Raw genomic sequence first — 26,528 nt, forward strand, 5'->3', positions numbered from 1 at the left:
TGTAACAAGATGCCTCTTGTCTGTTTTAACTGGCTTGTGAGCGTGTGTATGTGTTGGTCCTTTCCCTCGCAGGCGGATTCCTGATCCTACATTCTCGCAAGGAACAGTGCCTGCTGGGCAACAGAGAGAAGGTGTTGGTTGGCACATGCAACTTGACCAACCCGTGGCAACAGTGGCAGTGGACGGACCAGGACAAGCTGCGCCTCTGGCAGATCGACCAGTGCCTGGCTGTGGTCAGCTCCACCCGCCGGCACTCTCGCACCCTGGTCCTGCAAGACTGCGCTGGGGCGCCTCGGTGGAGATGCTACGACAACCAGCCGGGCCGCATCGGGCTCGCCCAGGCGAAAATGCTCCTCAAAAAGATGGGCTACCTGGCGGTGGTGAAAGCCGAGACGAAGTATCACGATAGCTGGCTTAGGTACGAGCTCGGGGAGAACGGGGAGCCCGTTAAACTGAACATGTGCCCAACTCAAGGTGAGATACTGACAATTACCCATGGGGGGCGTGACAGATGTGTCCAGTTTGTTACAATCCCCAAATCCATCAGATTATCTGATCGTGAAATGGTATCCGTGAGGCCCATTCTGCAACACAATACATGTCATACAATGTCTCACCTCTAATTGTGGATCTATCTCCTAAACACATGAAAAATCCCGCCTATGATTATAAGGTTAGCATTAACCAATAAAGAAAACTGAGGTCACGGGTAAACCACGTTGGGGAGGGAGAGCCATGCAAGTCTTGGTCTTTATGTTATCTGAATGGGACCTTAACATCATGTTAATCTGAAATCTCACTGAGCTAGAGGGTAGAAGCCTCCCAGAATTAGGATGTAAGAACAGCAGAAAACGGATGTACAATCCCAGGGTCAAAAATGGACAATCGGCCAGTTGTCCTGTATTTTACGTCGTTCACCAGTGGAGTGGAGTGGTGAGTATCGTGACCTTTTGTGCATGTGCGTGTGTGTGAGACTTTCATTCCCAGCAACACATGGAACATGAGTGCCAGGAACAATAAATAGCACTTCCCACTTCTGATGTGTAATGGGAACAGCAGCCTACTGATGTCGGATCAAAATCGCGTTTATTAACAGGGGGAGTAAAAACTCCCAATAATGCACCTCAGCTCCAGCCTGACAAGAGCAACTCCCCTCCCTGCGCCAGGGCGAGATTTTCCCCCGTTTCTCACAGTGAATGAGCGAATTTCCTTATTTAGTGAAATTTCGACTCGAGGCTCCATCGGCACTTGAGAGTTACAACGAGTGTCCAAATTCATTTCATGTGAGAACCTTCAGAGACAGCAGGCAGAGGGAGACTTTCATCTCGAACAGTCTCATCCCTCAGCTACACTGGAACCTATAGTTTATCAGCGGCTAAAGGCAACTGGACAACCGCCCATCCCGCTAAAACAGTGTTTCATATATATATATATAGAAAGGGTTAGCGGTCTTTGGAAAGGACATTTGAGGTGAAAATTCTGGACGAAGAAAAAAACAAATTATGAGGTTGAAGCTGCTCTTGCTTTCAAGAGGGTAAAGAGTATAATCTACACTTTGAAACATTCTCGCTCCCACAGAGCTGTAACATAAAAGGATGGGTGGCGGTTTCCTTTTCGGGATGATTTGGACTTCCAGAGTTCTCTTGGAGAGGAAGGATATGACAGTGAGATAGGCCTTGACTCGGCTGGTAGTGTACACTCGGCTGATGAACGAACGAAGGCAATGCTGATTTATAGCTGCCTCTGAATATCCTAATATTCCTCCCAGATAACACGAATAAATTTGATTTTATCCTCAAAATCAACATCGTCGATCTTTACTTCTGCGTTTTAAACGCTATCTTACCCAGTAACCAGCATAATTGAGAAAATAAGTACTATTTGCATTTCCTAATCCATTTTTTTTGTAATGGTGGGAAGAGGCACAGGCAAGCCTTTTCTCTTCACTGGGTCGATGGTTTTCGCCCTCTTTTGGCGTCCATTTCCATGCAACGCTTAAAAGATTTCAAATAACAAAAGAGAGCGGGATTTCGCCAACAGTCTGTGCTTCCTGAACAGGGTTAGCTGCTGTGGAAAGTGAAATGGGATTTTATTTTTTTTAAAAAAATGGGTGTGGACCTTAAGTGAAGGCGGCGAGCTTCTGAGGAGGAATTTCCGATTTAAAGAAAAAAGGATCGGAAAAGTGAGAAGGGAAGTGGGGTTGACATCCTCAAGCTGCCCAGGAGCCCAGGGACCTCGAAAATGGCATCCCTGGTCCTCTGCACGTACGGATAAAGCAATCCCACTGCACCTACTGACACTTTCCATCCTGGGACTTGGCGAGAGATGGGCTTGAGGTAGTTGAAGTGGAAAATAATATCACAGTTTGGGAATACAATCCCCCCAAAGTCGCTACTATTTCATTCTTTTATTTTTCTTTAACGTTTTCCTTTGAAATGTTTTCTCGCTTTTTCCCCGTTGATATTTTCTTTTCCAACATATCTCTGACACTCGATTTGCTCATTTGCGCATCTGCCTCTTCATATCCTTTAGTTCTGCCGATCAGTTTGATTGGCTCCATGATCTATTTGCATCTCTTCACCATAATCTGCTCAGTTCTGTCCTTACTTATTAATATATTTTTCTCGTTTTTTTTTCTCCCTCGTTCTTCGTGCTTCCTAACTTGGTTGTTCCTGTCCATTTTTGTTTCCTTTTCTACTTTGCTGCACTGATGCACAATTTGCCCTCTCCGAACCCCAGAGTGGCTCACCCCTATATTTTCCCATTTCAGGCTTCTGACTAGCAAGTTCCCATCCCCAGCAATCAGCCCCCCGTCATCTACTGCTTGAAAAAATATCCAATGTGAGTCAAAGGGTGCTGGGTGGTGCCAGTATAACAATATTGTGACCTTGCATGCTGCAGGAGTGCATCGTGGGACATGCCTGGGTAATAAGGAGTGATCTTGACTCCTTGGACACCTGGAGGGTAAAGAGGCTGGAAACTTGGGAAGAGCAGGTTGAATGAGTAATGCTCATTTGGGTTCACCTTTAGGGTGCTGGATGGTGAGCTTATAGATTACTCCAAAATTTAAGCTGGAAACTGAGGTTGCAGCAGGGCTCTGTGTTGCTATATGGTAATTGACACTAGTAACAGAAATCAGGTTAGCTGCTATGAAATTGTTCCTCTTGCAATTTCTGAGGTACAAATCCAGCAGTCAGTTATTTCTAAACCTATAATTTTACTGCCACTTTCACAACAATGCAAGTTAGTTGCACAAGGACATGCAAATGGCAATTTAGTGTGAGAATCATGTCTTCATTGGATTCCCATTGGACTTAGTGCACTAAATCTAAGCACTGCCAATCCCCCTCGAGTACACTTTCCCATATTGTTGGAGTTCTGGAACTAAACTTCAGTCCATTGTGAAACTAGATTGCAAAATTCTTATTCAATGCTTTAGATGTCTTGGTGCTTTATAAACTTTCGTATTGAATCTCTATGATATAATCAAAAACTTAACATTGACATCTGTGCTCTCCTAATGTGAAAGAAGTGACAGGGAGGATGAGCTTTAAGTATACTGGCAAAGATTTCACCTAGTGGGCAAAGCATGAAATGTACTCTGCAAGATAACGTGTTTGCTGTAGCACTGATTACTATTCTATAGTGTCAGTGTGAAGCAGTTTTACTTCACACTGACCTGAGAAGCTGTTTTTATAAACATCTGGAGTTAGGCCCCAAACCCATTCCAGCAGAGTGAGACTTTCTGGTTTCTGATTTGAATTCATGTTAAGTCCATGATGTAAGTGCAGCTTCAAACCAGTAACAAAATAAAACTAAAATATAATGATCTGTTTATAGACATGCGCAGTTTAGTGTAAGAGGTTTCTCCCATAGGCTGTTCCAGATTCTCTAGTCCTCAAACCCCTTAATATGTTCATGCTTTATCTCTTTATAACTCTAACTAATCATCCAGTACATTTTTGGATGCTATAATTAGTTCAGCATCATTGTAGTAATTCTACCTACTGATAACTCTGGTTTTTCTTCTCATTTTGACCTTTATGCGTCTAGTATTTGTCTTGAGATCTTGTCTTTGATTTACCTAACAATTAAAATAATCAGTTTACTTAGTCTATTCCTTGTACAATTTGTGCACCTGTATCTTAATCGTGATTCAATATTTGCAGTTCAAATACATGTGGTTCTAGTTGCCTTAGCTTTTTTCTTCATAATTCAAAACCCACAATCCTGGTGTCTGTCTGGTAAATCCACATTACACTTTCTCCAGGGCTATTATATACACCCTGTAGTGAGGAGCCCTAAAGTGTACACAGTATTCCAAATGTGATTTAACCATTAATGCAAAATTAAAATACTGAGGTTGCTGGAGATCTGAAATATAAGCAGAAAATATGAGAAATAGTCAGCAGGTCAGGCAACATCTGTGGAGAGAGAAACAGAGTTAAAGTTTCAGATTGATGACCTTTCATCAAAACTCTAACCATTGTTTTGTGCAATAATTGCAATCTATTTCCTATTATATTCAATTTCCTTTAATACTCCTCTGTACTTGGCATCGTCAGAAAGCTTTGAAAACCAATCCTTTGTGCAAATCCAGAAATATGTGACAGAGCAAATGAATTCTCCACAACAACCCCTGGGACACCTTGCTAAACATTGCCTGCCAGTTTGAGAATCATCTGTTTCAGAATCATCAGGAATTAGAGAGTAGGCATAAATGGCCATTTTCTGGTTAGCAGGATATGAAAAATGATGCCATAGGGATCAATGCTGGACCCTCAACTCTTTACAATTTATATGAATAATTTGGATGAAGGGACCAAAGGTATGGGGGGGGGGGGAATTTTCCACCCATCAGGAGAGTTGTGCGGTGGTGGGAGGGAGCAGGCACGAATCCAATTGGCACCCCGATCAGGTCCATGCCGCCATTTTATGTGGGCAGACCAATTAAGACCCGCCCAGCGTGACGTGCACCCGGAAGCACTGTGCACTCCCCATGCAAGTGAAAGAGTGCAGAAATCTCCCTGAGACATCTCTGTGATCAGTTTAAGGTTTAAAAGTTTAAATAAAGAAAATAAAATATTTTAAGACATGTCCCCTCATGTGACAGTGTCAAGGAATATTAATGAAAAAATTTATTTAATTTATAAATCCTTCAAGAATCCTCATCCCACCCATGGATGAGGTTCCATGAAAAATGAGAAGGCCGCCTGGGCTTTTCGTGTCTGCCTGCCAACCTTAAGGTTGGACAGGCAGCTCAGTTAATAACTTTAATGGATACTTAAATGGCCTTAATAGGCCTTTGACAGTTCGGCGGGCGTGCAGCTGACCTGGGTGCATGCCCGCCGAACTGAAGGTCTGAATGATGCGCAGTGACGTCAGGACGCACGCCCGACATCACCGCGTGTCATTTTACGTACGTGCGTACGGGGCCCACCCCCGCATACCAGTGGGAAAATTCTGCTCATGGTTGTTAAATTTACTGATGATACAAAGATAGGTAGGACAGTAAGTTGTGAAGAGGACATAAGGAGTCTACAAAAGGATATAGATCAGTTAGGTGAGTGGGCAAAGATCTGGCAAATAGACTCTAATGTGTGAAAATGAGAGGTTGCCCATTTTGGCAGGGTGAATAAAAAAGAAGCATATTATCTAAATGGTGAGAGATCACAGAGCTCTGAGATGCAGAGGGACCCGGGTATCTTAGTGCATGAATCGCAAAAGGTTAGTATGTAGGTGCAGCAAGTAATTAGCAAAACTCAAGCAAGTAATAGAATGTTATCACTTATTGCAAGGGGAATTGAAGACAAGAGATGAAAGCAAAATGCGGATGCTGGAAATCTGAAACAAAAGCAGAAAACGCCGGAAAAACTCAGCAGGTCTAGCAGTATCTGTGGAGAGAGAAACAGAGTTAACGTTTTAAGTCCATATGAGACTGCTTCAGAGTTTCTATAAGAGTAGGGTGGTTATGCTTCAATTATATAGGACATTGGTGAGGCCACATCTGGAGTACTGTGTACAGTATTGGTCTTATTTAAGGAAAGATGTAAATATATTGGAAGCAGTTTATTGAAGGTTTACTGGATTAATACCCTGGAATGGGCAGGTTGTCTTATGAGATAAAACTGGACAGGGTAGGTTTTTATCTGCTGGAGTTTAGAAGAGTAAGAGGCGAATTGATTGAAACATAAAAGATCCTGAGGGGACTTGACAGGGTTGATGTACAGCAGAGATTTCATCTTGTGGGAGAATCTAGAAATAAGGGTCACTGTTTAAGAATAAGGAGTTGTCCATTTAAGACAGAGATGAGGAAATTTTTTTCTCTCAGAATGTTGAGAGACTTTGGAATTCTCTTCCTCAAAAGGTGTTGAGGTCTTTGAATATCTTTAAGGCTGAGGTAGATAGGTTCTCGATAAGCAAGGGGGTGAAAAGTTATCAGGGTAGGCAGGAATGTGGAGTTGAGGTTAAAAATAGATCAGCCATGATCTTATTGAATGGTGGAGCAGGCTCAAGGTGCCAACTGGCCTACTCCTGCTCCTATTTGTATGTTCATGCATTTACCACAGTCCTTTACTCTGTACTTTTCATCTAATTTTCTATCCATACCACCATTTTCTATTTTATGCCATCATGCCTCATTTTCTCAACCATTTTCTTATGTGTAGTTTTATCAAATGTTTTCTGGAAGTTACATATAAACTACATTTATTGCACCCCTGATCTATACCTTCCAATATTCTCTCAAACATGACCTAAATTGGGTGTGGTAGCATAGCGGTTATGGTGCTGGATCAGTAATCCAAAAGCATTTGGTTCAACTGTCATCGTGGCATGTTGTGAAACTGAACTTAATAAATCTGGTAATTTGTGGGTTGGCACCCAAAGAATGACCATGATACCTGCTGCGCTATCCTCTTGCACCAAGCAATTAATCCAAATAATGAGACGGTTGCCATTTTAATTCCAGTTAAAAACCCTTCCATCTGTACAGCTTTTGTCTGTCTCAGAAGTTGCCCCAGAAATCCAAAACCCTCCTATTTTGGAAGCTATATGCATTCATGCCTAATTAGACCAGCATGTCACACAATCCAGAGATTAGTTACATAATTTTCTGATGAATGTTCGTTTTAGATATCTAGGCATCATTGTTTCAGAGCATCTTATCACTAGTTCAATTCTAATCATTGGAGCTCAGTTAGCCAGGGAGTAGAACTCCTGGCTGGACTGCACTTTGTTATATCACCCAAAATTGAACAATATGGGGGAAGAAAATTAAGGGAAATCACAAAAGGCTGTGGAGACCTACATCTGCACTGCTCCTTCCAGCAGCACTGCCATGGATATTCCTCCCTTCACTCTAGCAAAGAATATGACATGCCACTGCCTGAACACATTTTTGCAGATAAATCATGGTAGAAAGGAGAGACTTGGAAGCTGTATGATCGTGTTACTTTGCACCACTACTGCCACTAACCTCGGGACTTTGTGGTGTCAGGGGTAGACCCTGGGGCAAAGATCACAGTTAGCTTTTTATGCTGGTTTGAGAGAGAGGGTCTACTACTGGTCACCACACTCTCTCTACAACAGCCCAATTGAGCCCCTCAATCCAATCCAATGTACTTGATTAAAAACATTCTCTGAAGTCTTCAAGGGTCTGCTTTGAATGGTCCACCTTCTCATTCCATTGCAGAATTCCAGCAGCAGAGATGGGTTTTCTCTAAGTGATGGAGATACAGCTAAATACCTGTTCTATGTATTCAATTAATCCAATCCAAAAAACAGGACAGGTCTGAGCTGCAGAGGGTCCATCCAGCTTTTCTCTGGTGGTGAACCTACTCAAGAGAAAGATCATGGTCTGATGCCATTACAATATATTTATTTTCACAGTTAAATTATATGTAATTTTCCTTTTTTTATTTCCTTTTGTCTGAGCTTGTATATTCTTGTCATATTCTTGTATTCTCTTCTGCCTGAGCATGCTGACTTGTACTTAACAGTAATTTCCATTTTTTAAAAATTGCTGGTCTTGATGTGCTTTTTTTGATATCTCCCTAGTTGTCACTGCTTACAAGTTGACTTAATTTCCATAAGTTAATCCATTTCTCCACTATCTGTTTCTCCCATCAGTCATTATAGTTCCTAGTATTCCACCGCATTTCGCTTTTCCCTCTCGCAGCGAATAATGTTAAATAAAAGCAAAAAGAAATGCCCTAAATAGGCAGGTCTGGCAGCATCTGTGGAGGGAAAAACAGAATTAACATTTCAGGTTGATAACCTTTCATCAAAACTGGACAATATTAGATATCTAACAGGTTTTAAACAAATATAGAGGCAGGGAAAGTGGTGAGGCAGAACAGCAGGGAAGATCCATGATAGATAGGATAGATTAAATGTCAAAAGGGATGATATGCAACACAAGTGGGAATGGTAATAGACAAGAAAGAACCTAACGATTGGGTCTAGAGGAGGTATGAATAGGAATTTCGGATGTCAGCTGTTGGTGATGATTTTTTTTTCCAGTTACGTCTCTTCCAGACCCATCTTTTGTTTTTACACTTGCCCAGTTACCTTTCCTTTTGTCACTTAATCTCTCCTACCTACCAACCAGTAATACCTCCCCTCTTGTTTCTCCTACTGCCTTGCCATGTCTCTGCACTAGCTTAAAACCTGTTGTGTCTCTTAACATTTTCCAGTTTTGATGAAAGGTCATTGACCTGAAATGTTAACTGTTTCTTGAGATGCAGCCAGGCTCCTGAGTATTTCCAACACTTTCTGTTTTTATATCAAATTTCCATCATCCACAGTATTTTAGTTTTGCACTAATGCTGTGAAGTTCGCCAATATACACTTCTTCAAAAATAAACAGCATCTCAGCCACAGAGGATGTATTAAAGCACATTAAGGCCACATCCGTAGCAGTGAATGGTCTCAAAATAGATGACTTTTCAAGACTACTGGTTGTTTAACTCACTGAAACTTCTCTTTGGCGTTGAACCTGATAAAATACACCCCTGAAGAAACCCACTTTGAAATGTGTGTGTTGAGCAATATTAATCTCTGTTATTTTCTTGTGTTTTTAGAAAGGCATTAAACCCCACTGTAGGTGCACGTATTGGTTTATAAAATGATCCTCTTGCTTTGATTCTTGGAGTGACTATTTCTGCAGCACAAGGGAAGAATGGCTGTGCTGGATGTTGAAATATCTTTCTGCAACTTCTGCGCAATCAGGATCAAGCATAGCCCATTCCATTACAGTATAAGTTTAGACGTAAGCAAGATTTCCTTCTGCAATGTTGCTTAATCCCTAAGGGACTCTACAAACTGCATCAGCATGACATTTACAATTCCTAATGAAGCCATTTTCTAACTGAGACTGGCAATTTAGTGCCACATCAACCAATTAGATACATGTCCCACTGTTATTGTAATATGTCAGGCTCTGCTGCTGCTGTTTACACTAATGTTAAAATACTATTTGCATTGACTTGAACCTTATTTGGTATTTTAAGTATGTTGGGAATGGCTGTAAAGTGCCAAACTGAAGATTTTTATTTTTCTTTACCCCCCCGTACAGTAGCTTTTCAACCCAATTCTTTAAAGGAAGATATACCGTTATTTCGGGGAAATAAAGTCAAGTGGGTCGATGATATTGCACGTAAGTTAATGGATTATGTTTTTGTGGATAAAAGTTTAAAACATTTTCAAGTTTAAATGACATTTTTTTTTGCCAACGTCAACTTTGATCCTGGATTAAATGTCAAAAGTGTGAGGTAATTCATCTGGTGGGGGTGGGGGCAAACAAAGCAAGGGAATACTCACATGGAGTGCTTTCTTTTATTGGGTGAGGTTTTGAATACAAAAGCAGGGGTGTAATGATGGAATTGTATAAAATGTTGGTTAGGCCACAGCTAGAATTTTGTCTACAGTTCTGGTCACCACATTACAGGAAGCACATAATTGATCTGGAGAGACTGCAGAGGAGATTTACAAGAATGTCGCCAGGGCTTGAAAATTGCAGTTCTGAAGAGAGATTAGATAGGCTAGCGTTGTTTCTCTTAGAACAGATGAGGCTAAGGGATGATCTAATTGAGGTGTACAAAATAATGAAGGGCCTAGATAGTGTAGACAGGAAAGATTTGTTTCCCTTAGCTGAGGGATCAATTACCAGGAGGCATAGATTTAAGGTGATTGTTTGAAGGTATAGAGGGGACATGAGGAAATACTTTTTCACCCAGAGGGCAGTGGGCATCTGTAATTCACTGCCTAAGTTGGTGGTTGAGGCTGAAATGCTCAACTCATTGAAAAGGTACCTGGATCTGCATCTGAAGTGCTGTAGCCTGCAAGGCTACGAACCAAGTGCTGTAAAATCGGATTAAAATGAGCGACTAGTTTCTTTTTTCTTTTTTTTGGCTGGTGCAGACAAGATGGGTTGAGTGGCCTCTTTCTGCACAGTTATTTTTCTGTGGTTCTGTAGTTTGTGGGAGAGATCATGCTCTTTACACCCAAGGTGTGTGGCATCATTTTAGACAGAGTGACAAGCCTAGGGAGCTCAGTAAAGATGAACACTGTGGTGGGAATTTTAACTTCCCCACTAGAGGGAAGCTTGGTGGGAAGGCATTTAAAATAGAGTGAGTGAAATATTCACTCTGTTTCCCTTCTGGTACAATATGAAAATAGTTGATTTTTCAGGCTTTTGAGATACTTGACTGACTGAGGCAGGAGTCTCATACATTGAAGCAAACTTTGGCCCAATTACATCAATAGGACCCCAACACCAACTTCATCCAAAAGAAAGCTAACTTGGCCAGCCTGTGAGATACAATCGGGTCTGATGTCTGAAGAGGCTTTTCCACATAAAACCTTTTTTGTGGGATAGGAGGAACAGGGGTGCTTCCTGTAGGTGTTCCCTGGCCCTGACTCTCACCCCACACCCTAATTCATGAAGCACTGAACTCCCCAAATATCCCGTCCCTGCACTTGCCTTGGGCTCAGCTGACAGCCTCTGGGACTCCCGGCCTTCTGCCATTTTCCATTGTCTTTATGCTAATTTTGGCTGGGAAATCAGTCAACAGCACATAAACAATGACCGGTCATTAACATTGCCCACTGCCAAATGGATTGGCTGCTTGGGAGGCCATTTTCCTTTCCAGCAGTTAAATTCCCACATGTGCCATTCAGAGTATTTGTATAGGGTGTTTTATTTGGATTGAAGCAGTCACTTCGATTATATGCCATTCTCAGCATTCTCAGCGATACAGTAGACTATCAACAAAGACAATTATTTCCTGCAATAGGGTAGCTCTTGAGAGAGGTGCATTCCAAAATGATTTTAAGAAGACTGCACTGTAGTTAATAGAAAATTTTAAAGTTGAGCCATCTGGGATTCATTTTTCATATCTATATCCTGCATCTTCCAATTGTAGCATGTTGGCTCTGTAGAAACATGCTTCTATAAATTACTCTGCCACTTCAGATATGATTTCTAAATGTAATGACATATTGTCCAGGAGGTGTTACTGAACAAGCAATTGAGCCGACCACGAACAGTTCATTGTTCTCATCTCCAAGTTCATCCCCAAGATCAGAAGATCCCAGTTCTACAATGACTTGTTTTTACAATCAAACTGAGAAGGTAAGAGTTATACAATTTTACAGTTCCTGTCAATTGATGACCGATCTGGAAGCAATAAAAGCTACACTGTTGTATAACAAAAATCATGTACTTGGTATTCGTGCAAGCTTCTTTGAAATTGGAGATGGGGAATGCAGTGTTAGAAAGGAGAAGTCATCCCCATCTTGGTCAGTAAAGAATTATTCCATTACCTGTGGGGAAAATACCATTTTATTTAACAAATAGCTTGAACCATTAATCTTTACTTCACCAGCCATTTTCAGTACATATTCTTGCTATTTATTCTCAGGTACAGCCATGGTTAGAATAGTAGCACTATCTGGTACTGTGGAAAATGATTCAGAATTAAAGGGGTACCTAGGGATATTTTTAGGATATGAATTTAGGAATTTGTTTCTGTATTAATAATAGGAAATGTATTTTTACACCAGTATTTATGAAAGGGAGAAATATCATAGGGCACTTCTTTGTCTTCCTAACACTCCAAATTGGAGTGCTAACAGGGCAATAGGTGGAAATCAGTTCTTTTGGATGTATATTGGTTTTGGGCCCCATTGCCTATTCTAGTCAGGCCTGGGATGTGTGGCTGGAACTCTATTTTAAAGCAATTGGAAACTATATTAACATATCCAAAAGGTAGAGCAAAGGGCATTTTACCATCTTCTGCCCACGGGAAAGCCCAGCTCAACCATGAACTCCTGGCTGGAAGGTGGTCTTGAGTGGACCTACGGGTCAAAGGCCTTTAAAAGTCCTGCAGCTTTAAAGGTAAGTGAACCAGACTTTTAAAGCCCTCTCATAATTGTTTTCTGGGGTTTCTTTGCTGATACTCATGTTTTCAAGAGGCCTTGTGTCAATTGTATTTTTGTTGCGATGGGCTCATTTTATTAGCACCTGAGTGTTTACCAATAGCGATTATTCATGGCTTTCAGAAGAGGAGGAATTGCAAAGGAACACCAGGCAAGTCTCACTGCCTAAGAGGTGCTCTGTAGCATGCTGCCAACTCCCAAACCCTCACATCCCCCACTTTTGCAGAGAAAGCTTGCATATTTCACTTTTACAGGTGTAATGTTGTGAAGGTTCCTTTCCCAAAGATGGCAGTGCCAGCAGATTGCAGTGGCATCACAATGAGATATGAAAGCCTGACTGATCCTATTGCTTGAAGGTACTTTGTAAACACACTAACCACATTTTATTATGCTTTACATGATATTGAATGAAAGAAGGCATGACATGGCTTTCAAGAGTCAACTTTGCCTTTTTGACAATTGCTACAATACTGCTGACTACATCTTTAGAAAGACTACCTAAGAATGATTCTGATAGCTTGCCTTTCAATTGTTCTAGCTTTGGTGAATATATAAAAGTCTTTTATAAAGCCTCACAATACTTATCACAAGCACAAAAGAAAATATGAATATTTTACATTTCTAGCAAGGTACTGGAATTACTTTTCGCAAACAAAATCCATTCCTCAGGCTTTTGATTTAAAATGTGTAGATATTTCTAACAACAGAGGAAGCTGGAATACTTTGTTTTTTTTTAACTATATAGGTGTTAACATGTTGGGAAAAAAATGGACAAATCTTTGGTGACCTTAACAATTGTATAAGAAAACCAAAATGCGACCAATTTTTGTGTTCAATCATGGCTAATGTAGAGGCAAATGGCAAGAACATGTTATGTGCAAGATTTGATTATGACCATCTACTCAGGATGGAACTTTATGCCAGAGGGATTTTGCGTTCCTGCTGAAGTTGATGGATTTTTGAAAGGCTTGCTGCATTTTAAGGCCACGGCTGGGCCATAAAGTTCCACCCTCAGTTTCAAAATTATTATAGTCAAAGGAAAAGGAGAACGGCCACAGATCAACAGACAACCTGTTTTTTGACAAGTGCGTTCAGAAGCACCTTTAAACATTGACCTTTTAACAAATACACTTCAGAATTATTGTTTTCATAAGCTGCAAAAATAGTAATGACCTAAACAATTCTCAAAGTCAAGTATTTATTAATGATCAATGGAGACACAACTTTATCCATAAGATGCCTTTATGCATAAAAGTCAAATTTGCCAATTTATTGAAACAGTATCCATTGCCTTTGTTCCTTAATCTATTGCCAAGAGACCATAGGGATTAGCAGCTGTTTGGACAAATTGCAGGGTATCCATTCAGCAGTAGACCATGGAAAGGTGGTAGTGTAGTGGTATTGTTACTAGACTAGTATTCCCAAGACCTCTGGGGACCTGAGTTTGAATCCCACCATGGCAGATGGTGAAATTTGAATTCAATAAAAATCTGGAATTAAAAGTCCGACAATGAAACCATTGTTGTAAAAACCCATCTGGTTCATTAATGCTCTTTAGGGAGAGAAATTTGCATTGTCCGGCCTACATGTGACTCCAGACCCACAACAATGTGGTTAACTCTTAAAATGCCCTCCGAACAAGGGCAGTTAGGGAGGGGCAATAAATGCTAGCCCAGTGACACTCACATCCAATAAATATTTTTTTTTAAAAGCCAATCAATGGTAGTAATTGTGATTCAGAGTTATAAATTGTTTCGTGGGACTAGCAAATTTGCAGATACTGTGGAAAACAATTAGACCACAAAAATGTTGGCATATACAGCAGTTTTCCTATAAATAAACTCCATTGGGTTGAACATGACTTCGGCCTAGGCAATTTCAGTCAACATCCCAGTGTGTATTAATAATGCAAAACCTTTCTAACTTGATAATATTTATCTCTGAAGAATGTAAAGAATCAGGGAGAATGTCAAGGACTTCTGCTTATTAAAAAGGGAAAATGAATAAGCACCTATATTAGATCTGTTATTATGCAGGATAATTAAACACATTTTACAAACTATATATCACCAGTTGTCTTTCTCTAATGGAGAGAAATGCCAATGGTTCTTTGTGGACTATGACTACTCACTTACAGCACTCACCAATGTCACCATATTTTACCAACACTGAAGTCACAGTATTTGTAAAAACACTGTAAATGAATGGTTAGTTGCATAGTTAAAAAATGGCATGCATAATATTGAGGCAACTATGGATAGTCTTGAAATATCCAATTATCAAATAATAAATAAATAATTTGCCACCAAAATATAAAATACAAGTTGAGAAATATATTGACATCCAAACATGATTAGCTCTCAAAGTTAATGCAAAGACGCCCTGTAATACTTGGGTTAGGAGTTTTTAATTTGCATCATCTATACATCACTGCAAACATTGGAAATTTAGAGGAATCCTTATTTCTCTATAGTATTCACCAAAAATATCACTGCACACTTTTATTTTCATGATATGGAATGCTATTATAAATGCAGTTGGGAATTTTAAATATCTATTTTATTGTATTAAAGGCCATAAATACTGATACAATTTTACATTGATCACAGTTTTGTCTGATCACACCATCATAAAGTGCCTTGGGATGCTTTCCTACATTAAAGGTTCTACATAAATGCAAGCTGTTGTTGTTCTTTTAAAATATAACTTTAGTTATATCCAGGTTGGTTATTGGGTCAATAACCGGAAATCATAGGTTTAAAATCATTGTCAAAAGGACAAGAGGGAAGTTGACATTTTTTTTCACCCAGAGTTTTCAGGATCTGGACTGCTCTGCCTGAAAAAGTGGTGGAAGTTGATTCTATCAATAACTTTAAAAGAGAGTTGGACAAGTACTTGAGGACGAGTAACTTTCAGGGTTATGAACAAAAAGCAGGAGTGTGGAAATATGTACGACTGCTCCTTGAAAGACCTAGCACAATTGGCTGAATGGCCTCTTTCTGTGCTGTACCTTTTATTGATTCTATGATTTAAAAAACAATAGTGGCATAGAATCTGTATGAATCATTATAAGTTAGAGCATCTCTTGAGATTTTATGGTGCCTTGCTGATTGTAGGTATTTTGCAGAAATACAATTAATGCTACAAAGTGGCAGAGTTGCAATTCTATGAGAAAACTTTAAATTATGAAGCTGTATAAGGGAAAGGTTATGTTGTATAAATGTAAGGTAAATACACCAACTAAAGCTTTATCCGCAACAATGAAACGTGCAACCTGTTGCAAAATTTGTATTTCAGCTTATCAGTTTAGATATTGAACTGCTTTCAGTGATTTAGATATCTTAGTTTGAATATTCAACAGCTTTTAAAAAAAAGATTGAAATTCATTGAGATTAGAGCATCTCACTTGTATAAGCAATTGCTTTAGAGTTGGTGGTCTAAATAGCCATGTATTGCAACTAATTAGTTTTCTTAATGGTCAGCACTTAGAGGCTCATTATAAAGTCTAAACATCCTCACTAACTCACCTCCTGACTCCCCAAAGCTGTCCATCTACAAGGCATAAAGCTTGGCCTAAATGGCCAAGTGGTTATGGTACTGGGTTTGTAACCCTAAGATCAAGAGTTCAAATCTCACAATGGCAAACTATGAAACAATGTAACTTCATCTGAAACAGATGGAAATGTGTTTGTACTCAAAAGAGTTACAAGGCATAAGTGTGATGGAATATTCTCCACTTGCCTGGATGAGTGCAGTACCTACAACACTCAAGAAGCTCAACACCATCCAAGAAAAAGCAGTCCGCTTGATTGGCACCCCATCCACCATCTTCAACATCCACTCCCTCCACCACAGACACACAGTGGCAGCAGTGTGTACCATCTACAAGATGCATTGCAGGAACTCACCAAGATTCTTTTGGCAGCCCCTTCCAAACCTGTGACCTCTACCACCTAGAAGGACAAAGGCAGCAGTTGCATGGGAACACCACCACCTGCAAGAACCCCTCCTGACTTGGAACTATATCACCGTTCCTTCACTGTCACTGGCTCAAATTCCTGCAACTCCTTCCCTAACAACAGTGTGCGTGTTCCTACACCACATGGACTGCAGCAGTTCAAGAAGGCAGTTCACCACCACCTTCTCAAGGATAAAAAGGGAGGGCAATAAAAATGCTAGCCTAGCCAGCAACATCCACATCCCATGAAAGAATTTTAAAAATCCTTCAATGCAAATTGAGAATTTACAGCCACTCATTTTCTGATTTCTCAGTATACAAAGCTGATAGTGTGGCTCCCTAACTGTACCATGAACTTGGGAAATCAACCTAAATGTTGCAACTGCATTATATACAATAAAAGTCAATAAGCCTTCCAATAATAAGGTTGATAGCACAGATTTTTCATTGCATTTTTAATACTTATTTTCCTCTTTAGCAAGACTATGCCACAATCAACTTTTATTTGAGCCATGATTTGACCCCAGCTCAACTGCAGTTTTTGGCCTGCAGTTCAACCTTTGATATACTTTAACAACTTATTGTTTCCCTATTCCACCTGGAAGAGATCAGGAATTAAACAATTAGGAGGCATCGTGAAGTTAATTACTGACCATACTTCCTAATACTGAGACATGTAAATTGTAATGGAAATGATAGACTCAGGCTTACTGTTAGTAATGTGAAGTTGACAACATACCTTGTGAATATGAACATGATCTACATTTTGAGGTGATTTATCCTGACGGTTTGACGGCGGACTACCGTATCTCCTGTCCTATTTTTTCCAACAAGATAAACACATTTCCTTTGCTCCCACTTGCTGCCTGCTCACCCTGCAACAAAGCTGTTGGGTAGTTGACACGCTTCCAGCTCCCCCATGAATGATGTTCTGCGTCAACCACAGGAAGGTCCGTGACAGCAGGCCAGCCACAGTTCTCGCCTTTCCCTCTTGTGAGTAAATGTCCTGCCTCAATTCATTACTTCCCCACAATGGTGTGATGCTGATTCAAAATTACTGCAGCTTGGTAGCAATCACTGCACATCCCCCGAAGCTTCCAGTTTCTTCTCATCCTAAGGCAAAGTATTGATTCTACCCATCAAGGAAAGATGAAAGGTTGAGTTAACATTGCTAGACTTTAGATCCAAAACTTTCTGCATTGACTGAACTTGGGAAGTGCACAATAATGAAGTAGGGAATGCCAGCATAGTACTTATGTACAAATCCAGAGACCTAGACTAATAATTTGGAGACATGAGTTCAAATCTTACCACATCTGCTGGGGAATTTTAGTTCAGTTAATAAATAAACCTGGAATAAAAAACTAGTATCTGTAATAGTGATGTACAAGATTGTTGTAAAAACCCATCTGCTGCACTAATGCCCTTTAGGGAAGGAAATCTGCTGCCCTTACTTGGGGACCTGGCCTGTTTGTGTTTCTTAACTGATTGATTCTTAACTGCTCTCTGAACACTCCTCAAAGGCCATTCAGTTAAGGGAAATTAGGAATTGGCAATAAATGCTGGCCTTGCCAGCAATGTCCAGATCCCATGAACAAATAAAGGAAACTTAGCAGAATAGGAGATTGGACCTAAATCACACAAGAAATGAAGGTTAAAAACTGCATTTTATATCAGGATCCTAAGCCTTTGTGATAATCAAACCTTGCAGCTTTAATAAAATGAGCTTGTATTATTAGAATTGAAGCAAATAAGATATGTGGAGCAGAAATTTTACAATCAAAGCAATTCAAAGCTTTGGGATAAGTGCAGCTGGGAAGTTTAGGCTCCTGAATTGAAACCATGCCTGTGCCCCCGACCCAATCCCCACCACCCAACGTCTCTAAAAAAATTTTGTTACGATAAAGCACACAAAAATTATTGTTTTTAAGAGAAAGAGGGAATGAAATGAAAATTGTTTTGATGGTTTAGTAGTAATATTACCAGAACTGTATTTGTTCATCTTAAATTTATCAAATTTCTGTTTCTGTGAGTTCTCCTAAATGTTTTTCATAATACAATGTCATAGCTGAAATGCAAGCATAATGTTGAGGAAACCTTTGCACATAGTTAAGTGACCACACTTTCATCTGAGTTCAAATTTAGGCCAGACTTGTTAGATAAAAGCTCACCGCTGGCTGTACAAATAAGCCTATATGAAATTAATATGAAGAGTGTCAATCAACAAGCTCTTAGGGGTGCAAGCACAAAACTATCACAAATCAACAGTAAATTAGAATGAAAATATAACATTGGGCAAGTCAGGAGAGCTTTCTGACATTAGCGTGAAAGTAAAGGAGCTCTTTCAGGTTTTACTACCTAGCTGTGCACTTGACTCAGTTGTTTCCAAACAAAGAAAAGTTAATACATGTATGCTTGGTGTATGCCAAATGCATCAGATATGGGCATAAAATGCTTTTCAATCAGTTCGTTCTCTGCCAAAGCTGGTCAAAAGACTTGAAATTTATTCATATTGCTATGAATAATCAGCAGTCTATAATTAACTTGCTTTTTGCAGGTAAATAGTGACCTGCTAATATGGATGCAAGTGTGTTTGAATAAGACGTCAGTTTGAATACAATTTTATTTTCTTTTGATGACTAGAAAGTCAAGAATGGCTATTTGCAATAATGACCATTTCATAACGGTCAAGCAGCTAAGCTGATCATGTAACTATACAATCCATTAAAGCAGCTGGTTAGTGTCCAAACCCCAGCAGAAAAAGCCACCATGGCAAGTTAAAAATTGACTACTTCATCCACTATTCTGACACATGTAAATAAAGTTTTGAGGAGAGGTGAAAATCTTTGTGGTATCAACAGCACCCTGTGAGCATGCACACTGCACGCTAGCAAGTGATAGACAGTGTGAATACAATGGCCAAAATATTCTGGATATGGAAAGAAATTAACCTCAAAATGGATCACATTAATAAGTATGACTATTGTGTTAACATAGCAAAGATGGTTGAAACCATCAAGGTAAATAATTACAAGTCAGCTTGAGGAAATTGTTAACACTGTATTGAACAGTAACCCAGAACTGTGGGACTGTATTGTAACTCCAGTTCAGTAAGTTCTTTTCGTGATGTTCTTTTCTGAAGCTCACGTCATGCTATGTATTACCTTCAGGGTTGTACCTAAAATTTGGTGCACAGTCTGTCTAAATTCTGAATCATTCACTATATGACATTACCGTACTGTGTTTGCAGGACAAATTTGCTTAGAATCAGAGAACCATAGGTGTTGGTAACTCCTAGGAATATCCACTAGCCATGCATCAACTGTTTGACTGAAAGACATTGCTTAACATTGTGGGTCCAGAGATGATAATAATCCATGGTGAACCATTTTTATGTTCAAAGAGACACATTTTTGTTTAGCTATACTTCATTTTAGATACTTAGAAAAGTAAGCATAAACAGTAAGCACTTACTTTTCTAAGCATAAACAGTGACCATGCCTAAGGTATTTGCAGTTCTTCTAGTAGTACCCCAATCTTTGTGCAAAAGCAAAATACTGCAGATGCTGGGAATCAAATAAAAACAGAAAATGCTGGAAATAGTCAGCACGTCTGGCAGCATCTGTGGTTAGAGAAATAGAGCTAACATTTCAGATTGATTTCCTTTCATCAGAGCCCATTCTTAATGCATTGGTTGAAATTCCATGTGCTCTCTTCACAGACCAACAGAGGCTAGCACCCCAAGCCACTGAAGAACATCAGTTACCTCAGCACCTTCTGACACCACTCTCATCAGCACCCAATAACCACACAAATACACATATGGTGTCAGCAGTAGATAATAAATCAGTGGAGGCATTACAGGCAGGTGAGTCAACAGACATAGGTGAAGAATAGGAAGAAATGACAGAGTAAAGAAGAGCAAACAAATTTCTCTGCAAGTTCCTGGCAACTTTTGGGCCACAGCAGAGAATGCAGGCTTCAGCTGGGCCTATTTACAAAGGCCTGGAATTTCCCCAGAGCTGTTCCCATTCCATCACCATATCTGCGCCAGAAGTGTAATGGAAACCACATTTGTACACATAAACTGGATTTCCATTGCACTTACAACAAAGTCATGGAAACAGCTCTGAGGACATGCTGAACCAAAGGCAGTTAAAGTACATGAAGAGATCTGATCAGACAATTGAACAACATGTCTCTGTCATCTCCAGCTTGAAAGCAAGAACAAACTAACTTGCAATTCTAAAGCGTCTTTCAAGATCTCGCCATGCCCCTAAGCAAAATACAGCCAAGTTTGAAGTGTAATCACTGTTGTAATATAAGAAAACATGTCAGCTAATTTGCAATAATCAATTTGAGTGAGTACACTGATATGTGGTTGCCCATATGGTATATTTCCAGAGCAAATTTCTACACTTGTGAACTCTATTATGCAGATAATAGTTGCGCTGAGATCATCTCCCAGGACAGCTGTCAATGATCATGTGACTGCTTTGGGGTCTTAATATGAATGAAGAATTCAGACCAGATTTAGTACATATTTGCACAGAAATTCACAAGTCTCTTTGCTGCCCAGCTGCGTTCTGAAAGCTGGAGGAACATGCTTGCACCAGTTCATGTATAGATTTATTTAGCTGTCCACAGCAGGGTGATCTTGGAGTTGGCAACTTGATCATGTAATGACATAACCAAGTGACAGGTGTCAGCATTTCAGATAGCATCAAGATCACAGTGGTAGTGGTCACTGCACTAGTGCCACTGTACAAGACTTTGTCACTGACAGAAGTAATCTTCCACTGTATCATTTGTAACTAGACTTAGCGCAGCATAGGACTCTTTGCAACCATGACAGATGTGGGCATCAGCAACTGGAATTACTTAAAGGTTCAAATCACAGCAAAGGGAGCCAGATAAGCAAGAGTACTGAGTTCACAAAACAATTGGTTTAATGGTTCATCCACACGATCATGTCCTTCACTGATAGTTCGGTGAAACTCAGTTACTTTGTGAACAATATAAAATGGAAGGCAAAACAAAAATTTGAAAAAGCAGATGCTACACGTACATTATACAATGGTTTATGTTCACCAAAATTAGGCAAAAGGCTGTGAGTTGAATTGGTTCCTACCTCACTGTGTTTTCATTGTTGTGAACTGATAGAGCCTCTTTCACAAAGTCATTCTATTTTGCTTTGTCACGCAATTACTTTTCATTCACGTATATGGGGAAGCCAAAATGGACCATAGTTTGTGGAACATGAAACAAACAGCAAAGCTTTTGCTCATCTTTGCAGGAGCATACAGCAAAGATCCCCCATAACAGACGAGGGATATAAGCTGTTGCCTCAGTATTCTAAATATGTTCACTAAGATAAGCTTGATCAGAGTTGTTCTTAATACAAGTGTTAATAACTATGGCTTCAGTGTTTAGCTCGTATTGCCCAGGAACCAACTATCCAACCTACTGTCACCCAGAGATAGTACAGGAATGCTTGACTACACAAGTATGTAAGATCCAGGGTGCCCTTCAGCCAAAATGAAATTACTATTCACATGTAGAATTCTTGTTTAGCAGAATAAGCTATTTACACATTCAGGGAGCGATGGTTTTGTTCTGTATATGTAGACCATTGGAATAACAATGAATTCACAAATAGGAACATTGGCATGGTCCACAATGTCTATATTCTTGAGAACCTATTAATTTGAAAACTTCCATAATTCCTTAGCTTCTTTCTGATGGGAATGTTATGGCAAATTCAATGTCCATTAACGTGTGTAAAAACAAACTTTTGTTACCTATATTATTCATCATTGTCCCAGATATTGGTTAATTCTAATAATGCTCCCTATGCTTTTAGAGTCTTCTGGTCACATAGTAGTTCAATTCTGTTCCATTTACTGCCATAGACAAAGCAATACTTATTGTAAAATGCATCTTCAGGCCTTCAGAGATACGATGGCAAGTATCGTGACCTACTTGCTCATACAGTGCTCCTCTGTTAGACTCAGGCAACTGATACGTGACTGGTAAACTTTCTACCAGGAGGGGCTGAGGGAGGTGTTCTCTCCTCTTAGGCTATACTGTAACCTTTGCCTCTGTGCCTACAAGCATTCCCCTCCTGGTTCTGCTCCTTTCTCACCTCCTGTTCTGCACCTTCAACTCCTACAGCAGCAGTAATCCACTGGTGACAATACTGTTTGTGTTCATGACCCTCAAAGCCTGAAAAGTATCCCAGGGGTTCACTATTCAGCCGAGAGTCTGATCTGTTGCAGGTATTTTTCATCAGCATCAGCAAAATCAGCTGCAGTAAATCTAGTCACGAGTACTACAATTGCTGTGCAACACCATATGAGACTAAATTGCCCATTAACAGTTTTTGTATTGGTCTTCCCCAGAATGTTCTATTTTTTTGATACAGCTGAACAGTGCTTTAAAGATTTTGGAGGCAAATAACAATGTGGGGCAGCTCTGAAAATAAATTCTTTTTCAACACTTTCTCCTTGATTTATACACTCATTAATAATTATTCTATAGTCAATTGAATTTCACAGGGAGAAAATCACAACCACTCCTTCGAATATTGTTCCCTATCAATGTTGTATCAAATCTCAAAATTGAGCTTTTTTGGATATTTTATCACATCTGAAGGAAAAATGTTCCAATGTGCTACATTTATTTAACCCTACAGGGGCTGTCCTGTAGCTTATAACTCCATATAAATATGTGCAAAATGAAAAAATGCACATACACAAATCACACAGATAAGCTTCACAGACTTAATATGAATTAAATGCCTTTCCATAATAAGAAAATTGAACTCAGCAACTAATAACAAATGTCAGACTACTTTAGCCATATTTATACATACATACCTGCAGAATCTTCAATTCAGATCACTGCTGATGTTAGTCAGATACACTTAAAATTCTTTCTACAGCACATAAGGCAGTTAACAAACCAGCTATTGCTGATAGTAAAAAGAAAAAGATCTGCTAACAACTTGGTACAAATATTTACCTGAGCTATAATAAGCAATATCATGAAGCATTCCAAAACTGAAGTACTTAAGCAACAGGCCAGTTGACAAGTAAACTAAAGCAATAAATACAAATAAGCTTTTTTTTAAAAGAGTCATTGGAAGAAAATCATGACATTCAACATTGGCAAACATACTTTACATTCTAAAGATTTCCATGCAGGGTTAAAAAAGCCTTGTAAAAATGGGATTTGTAATTATAAAAGTGACACAAAAATGCCAAACATGTTGCTGAAAGATGTCAAAATCAAAGAAATGGTTATTCCTTCCAAACCAACCAGGATGCAGTCTTCATTCAGAAATAATAAGTTGATAAGGGAAGCAGTCATGTTCTAAAGAATCCCAAAACTAATGAATTACTTTTGAAGTTTAGTTGTTCTAGGCAAGTGCAACAGCCAGTTTATAAGCAATAAGGTTCCACAAACAACAAATGAAACATTAGATCAGTTAATCTGTTTTTTGGCAATGGTTGAGGGAGGAATGTTGGCCAGGATACTGAAAGAACTCAGTGTTCTTCTTCAAGTATAGTAATGCCATGGAATCTATTGTATCCATCTAAGCAGGCAAATGGGACTTGTCTGCTTTAACGTCTCTTCTGAAGGTTAGTATCTCTAACTAGGAAGCACTCAAGCAGCAGTCCATTACAGTGCTCAAGCCTTTGGACTTGCCCATAATGTCCCGATTCAAATCAAGAATGCGATCAACTGAGCCAAGTTAAAACGTGTATGAACTGATCAGTGTAGAAATAAGTCAGAAAATGAGAGAATGGCACACATCCCATGTACTCATGATTCTGTTGCAAGTGGACAATTTTGAAATCTGACTTTTCTGAGGCTTATACTTGGGCTAAGTGGGCAGGTGTTCCAGAGAGCTGGCAGAGTATGAAGGGCTGAGTGACTTCTTTCTTGTGCTGTAAATTCTACAATTCTAAGAAAGCAAGAAGGCTTTGGTCCTTTAGGTTGGTGGTGCCTTTTTTGCTGCAGTTATCCCACCTAATGGAGTGGAAGTAGAATAGAAATCCTGAACTACTGTAAAACAGTAATATCGGAGGCACACCAAACATTATGACATCATTGTAACTCTTCCACTTGCAAATAATTTTGTAAAAGAGCTACCTTTCTTGTTTTATTAGCACTGAATATAATCAGTAATTAAAGTTTCTGTATGGATTATACAATTGTAATTTAGGAGTGTAAATGTGTTTTTTATATTCTCAAAATGTGGGTATCACTGGCAAGGCTGGGATTTATTGCCCATCCCTGGTTGCCCAAAGAAACATGGTGGCTGACTTGATATAAGTTTACAAAATTATGAGTGGCATGGACAGAATAGATAGTCAGAAGCTTTTTCCCAGGGTGGAAGAGTCAATTACTAGGGGACATAGATTTAAGGTGAAAGGAGAAAACTATAGAGGAGATGTGCAGGGCAAGTTTTTTATGCAGAGGGTAGTGAGTGTCTGGAATTCACTGCCAGAGGAGATGGTGGAAGCAGGTACGATAGTGAGGTTTAAGAGGCAGCTTGACAAATACATGAATAGAATGGGAATAGAGGGATACGGGCACCGGAAGTGCAAAATGTTTTAGTTGACGGGCAATATGATTGGCGCAGGCTTGGAGGGCCAAAGGGCCTGTTCCTGTGCTGTACTTTTCTTTGTTCTTTGTTGCTGGCCTTATATTTAAACCACTGTATGGTTTACTAGGCCACTTCAGAGGGCAGTTCACAGTCAACTACATTGGTGTGGGACTAGGTATAGATGGCAGGCTTCCTTCCATAAAGGGCATTAGTGAACCAGTTGGGTTTTTGCAGTGATTTGACTGCTTTAAAATATTTTTTTACACCAGTCTTTTGTTTCCCCAGATGATTAAAATTGGTCTTATGCTCTCAGAGTGCGATAATGAGATCTGGATTCACCATCCCTGGATTATTTTTTCTGACTTGGGTTTTACTAGTGTGGGAATATAAAAACTAGCTATCCTACCCATTAGTTATTTAGATTTTTTTTGGTTTATTGTCAAATATATAATGCAAAAGAACTATATGTTAATCAGATACAATTATTACACTATACCAGCCTATCAATGTTGTTTCTAGTGAGGGAATTCTGACCATTTAATATTTTCAGATTCTAATTACTATTTAAAAACCTGTCCTATACTAAAGCTATAATGAAAGTGACATCCCTAAGTACTGTACCATCTATAATTCATCATAAAGTGTTTAATGAACCCCAAAATTAAGGCATCCAAGAAATGTAAGGAATAAGACTTATGTTCACATAGACTGAAATAGATTGCAACCCTATAAGCAGTAAGGTTCCACAAACAACAAATGAAATCATTCACTTTTATGGGTGACATCAAAATGGATTACAATCTAAACTAGGGCGTGTGTCACTCATAATGGGCAAGGCTTGGGAATCGTTTGTAGCAGGTTCTTTAATGTGTCCCCATGCTGCAACCCGATATAGTCAAGGTCACTTAGCCATCTTTTAGGCTCATCTTACAGGATGTCCCCAGCAGCGTTGCACAATGGAACGCTCGTCAGTCGGCAGTATAAAGTGAAGAGATCGCAGCGGCGCTCTAAGTGAAACACTGCCCCATCGATAGGACAGTGCCGAAAAAGGATGCCAAGAGAATGGATAAAATGGTGCCACCATCAGGTTGTCAACATGAAGTGCGGCTGGTAGATTACTGGCGTATCTATTGTCTGATTAAAACCTAAATATTATAGAAACACGCAAGATGGCAATAACAGTTACTTGAAGAGGGGCCAGTTATGTGGGTTGGAACATTTTCAGGGCTATGGTGCAAGAGTGGAGCAGTGGGATGAATTGGATAGCTCTTTCAAAAAGCAGACAGTGGTGAGGCCAAGAATGGCCTTTTTCTGCTTTGTAGGATTCTAATATTTACTGAGTGAGTTATATGTGGAGTTACTCGTGTAAAACTGCACAACATTTTGTGGGCGTGTTTAGATGTATCCAGGAGCAATTAACTTGCAGAATATGCAGCCATCCCAAGATTAAGAATACATTATCACTCGTTGGTTTCGTTAGATGGTCAATTTGGGTATTAAAGAGTTTCTGCAATA

At 39.6% G+C, this 26,528-nt stretch overlaps 1 protein-coding gene across 2 annotated transcripts in view; it reads left to right on the top strand.

The window, feature by feature from the left end:
• ptprb (protein tyrosine phosphatase receptor type b) overlaps window positions 1–26,528 on the top strand; it is a 103,657-nt gene that overhangs the window by 968 nt on the left and 76,161 nt on the right. The window contains exons 2-4 of one of the 2 annotated variants that reach the window (XM_041216117.1): window positions 73–474; window positions 9,578–9,658; window positions 11,511–11,635. In XM_041216117.1, the coding sequence (XP_041072051.1) occupies window positions 73–474; window positions 9,578–9,658; window positions 11,511–11,635 (608 nt within the window). The remainder of the gene's footprint in view (window positions 1–72; window positions 475–9,577; window positions 9,659–11,510; window positions 11,636–26,528) is intronic. The other variant, XM_041216118.1, reaches the window with a different exon arrangement.

Source organism: Carcharodon carcharias, chromosome 21 (assembly GCF_017639515.1).
Source record: "Carcharodon carcharias isolate sCarCar2 chromosome 21, sCarCar2.pri, whole genome shotgun sequence".
Taxonomy (NCBI): Eukaryota; Metazoa; Chordata; class Chondrichthyes; order Lamniformes; family Lamnidae; genus Carcharodon; species Carcharodon carcharias.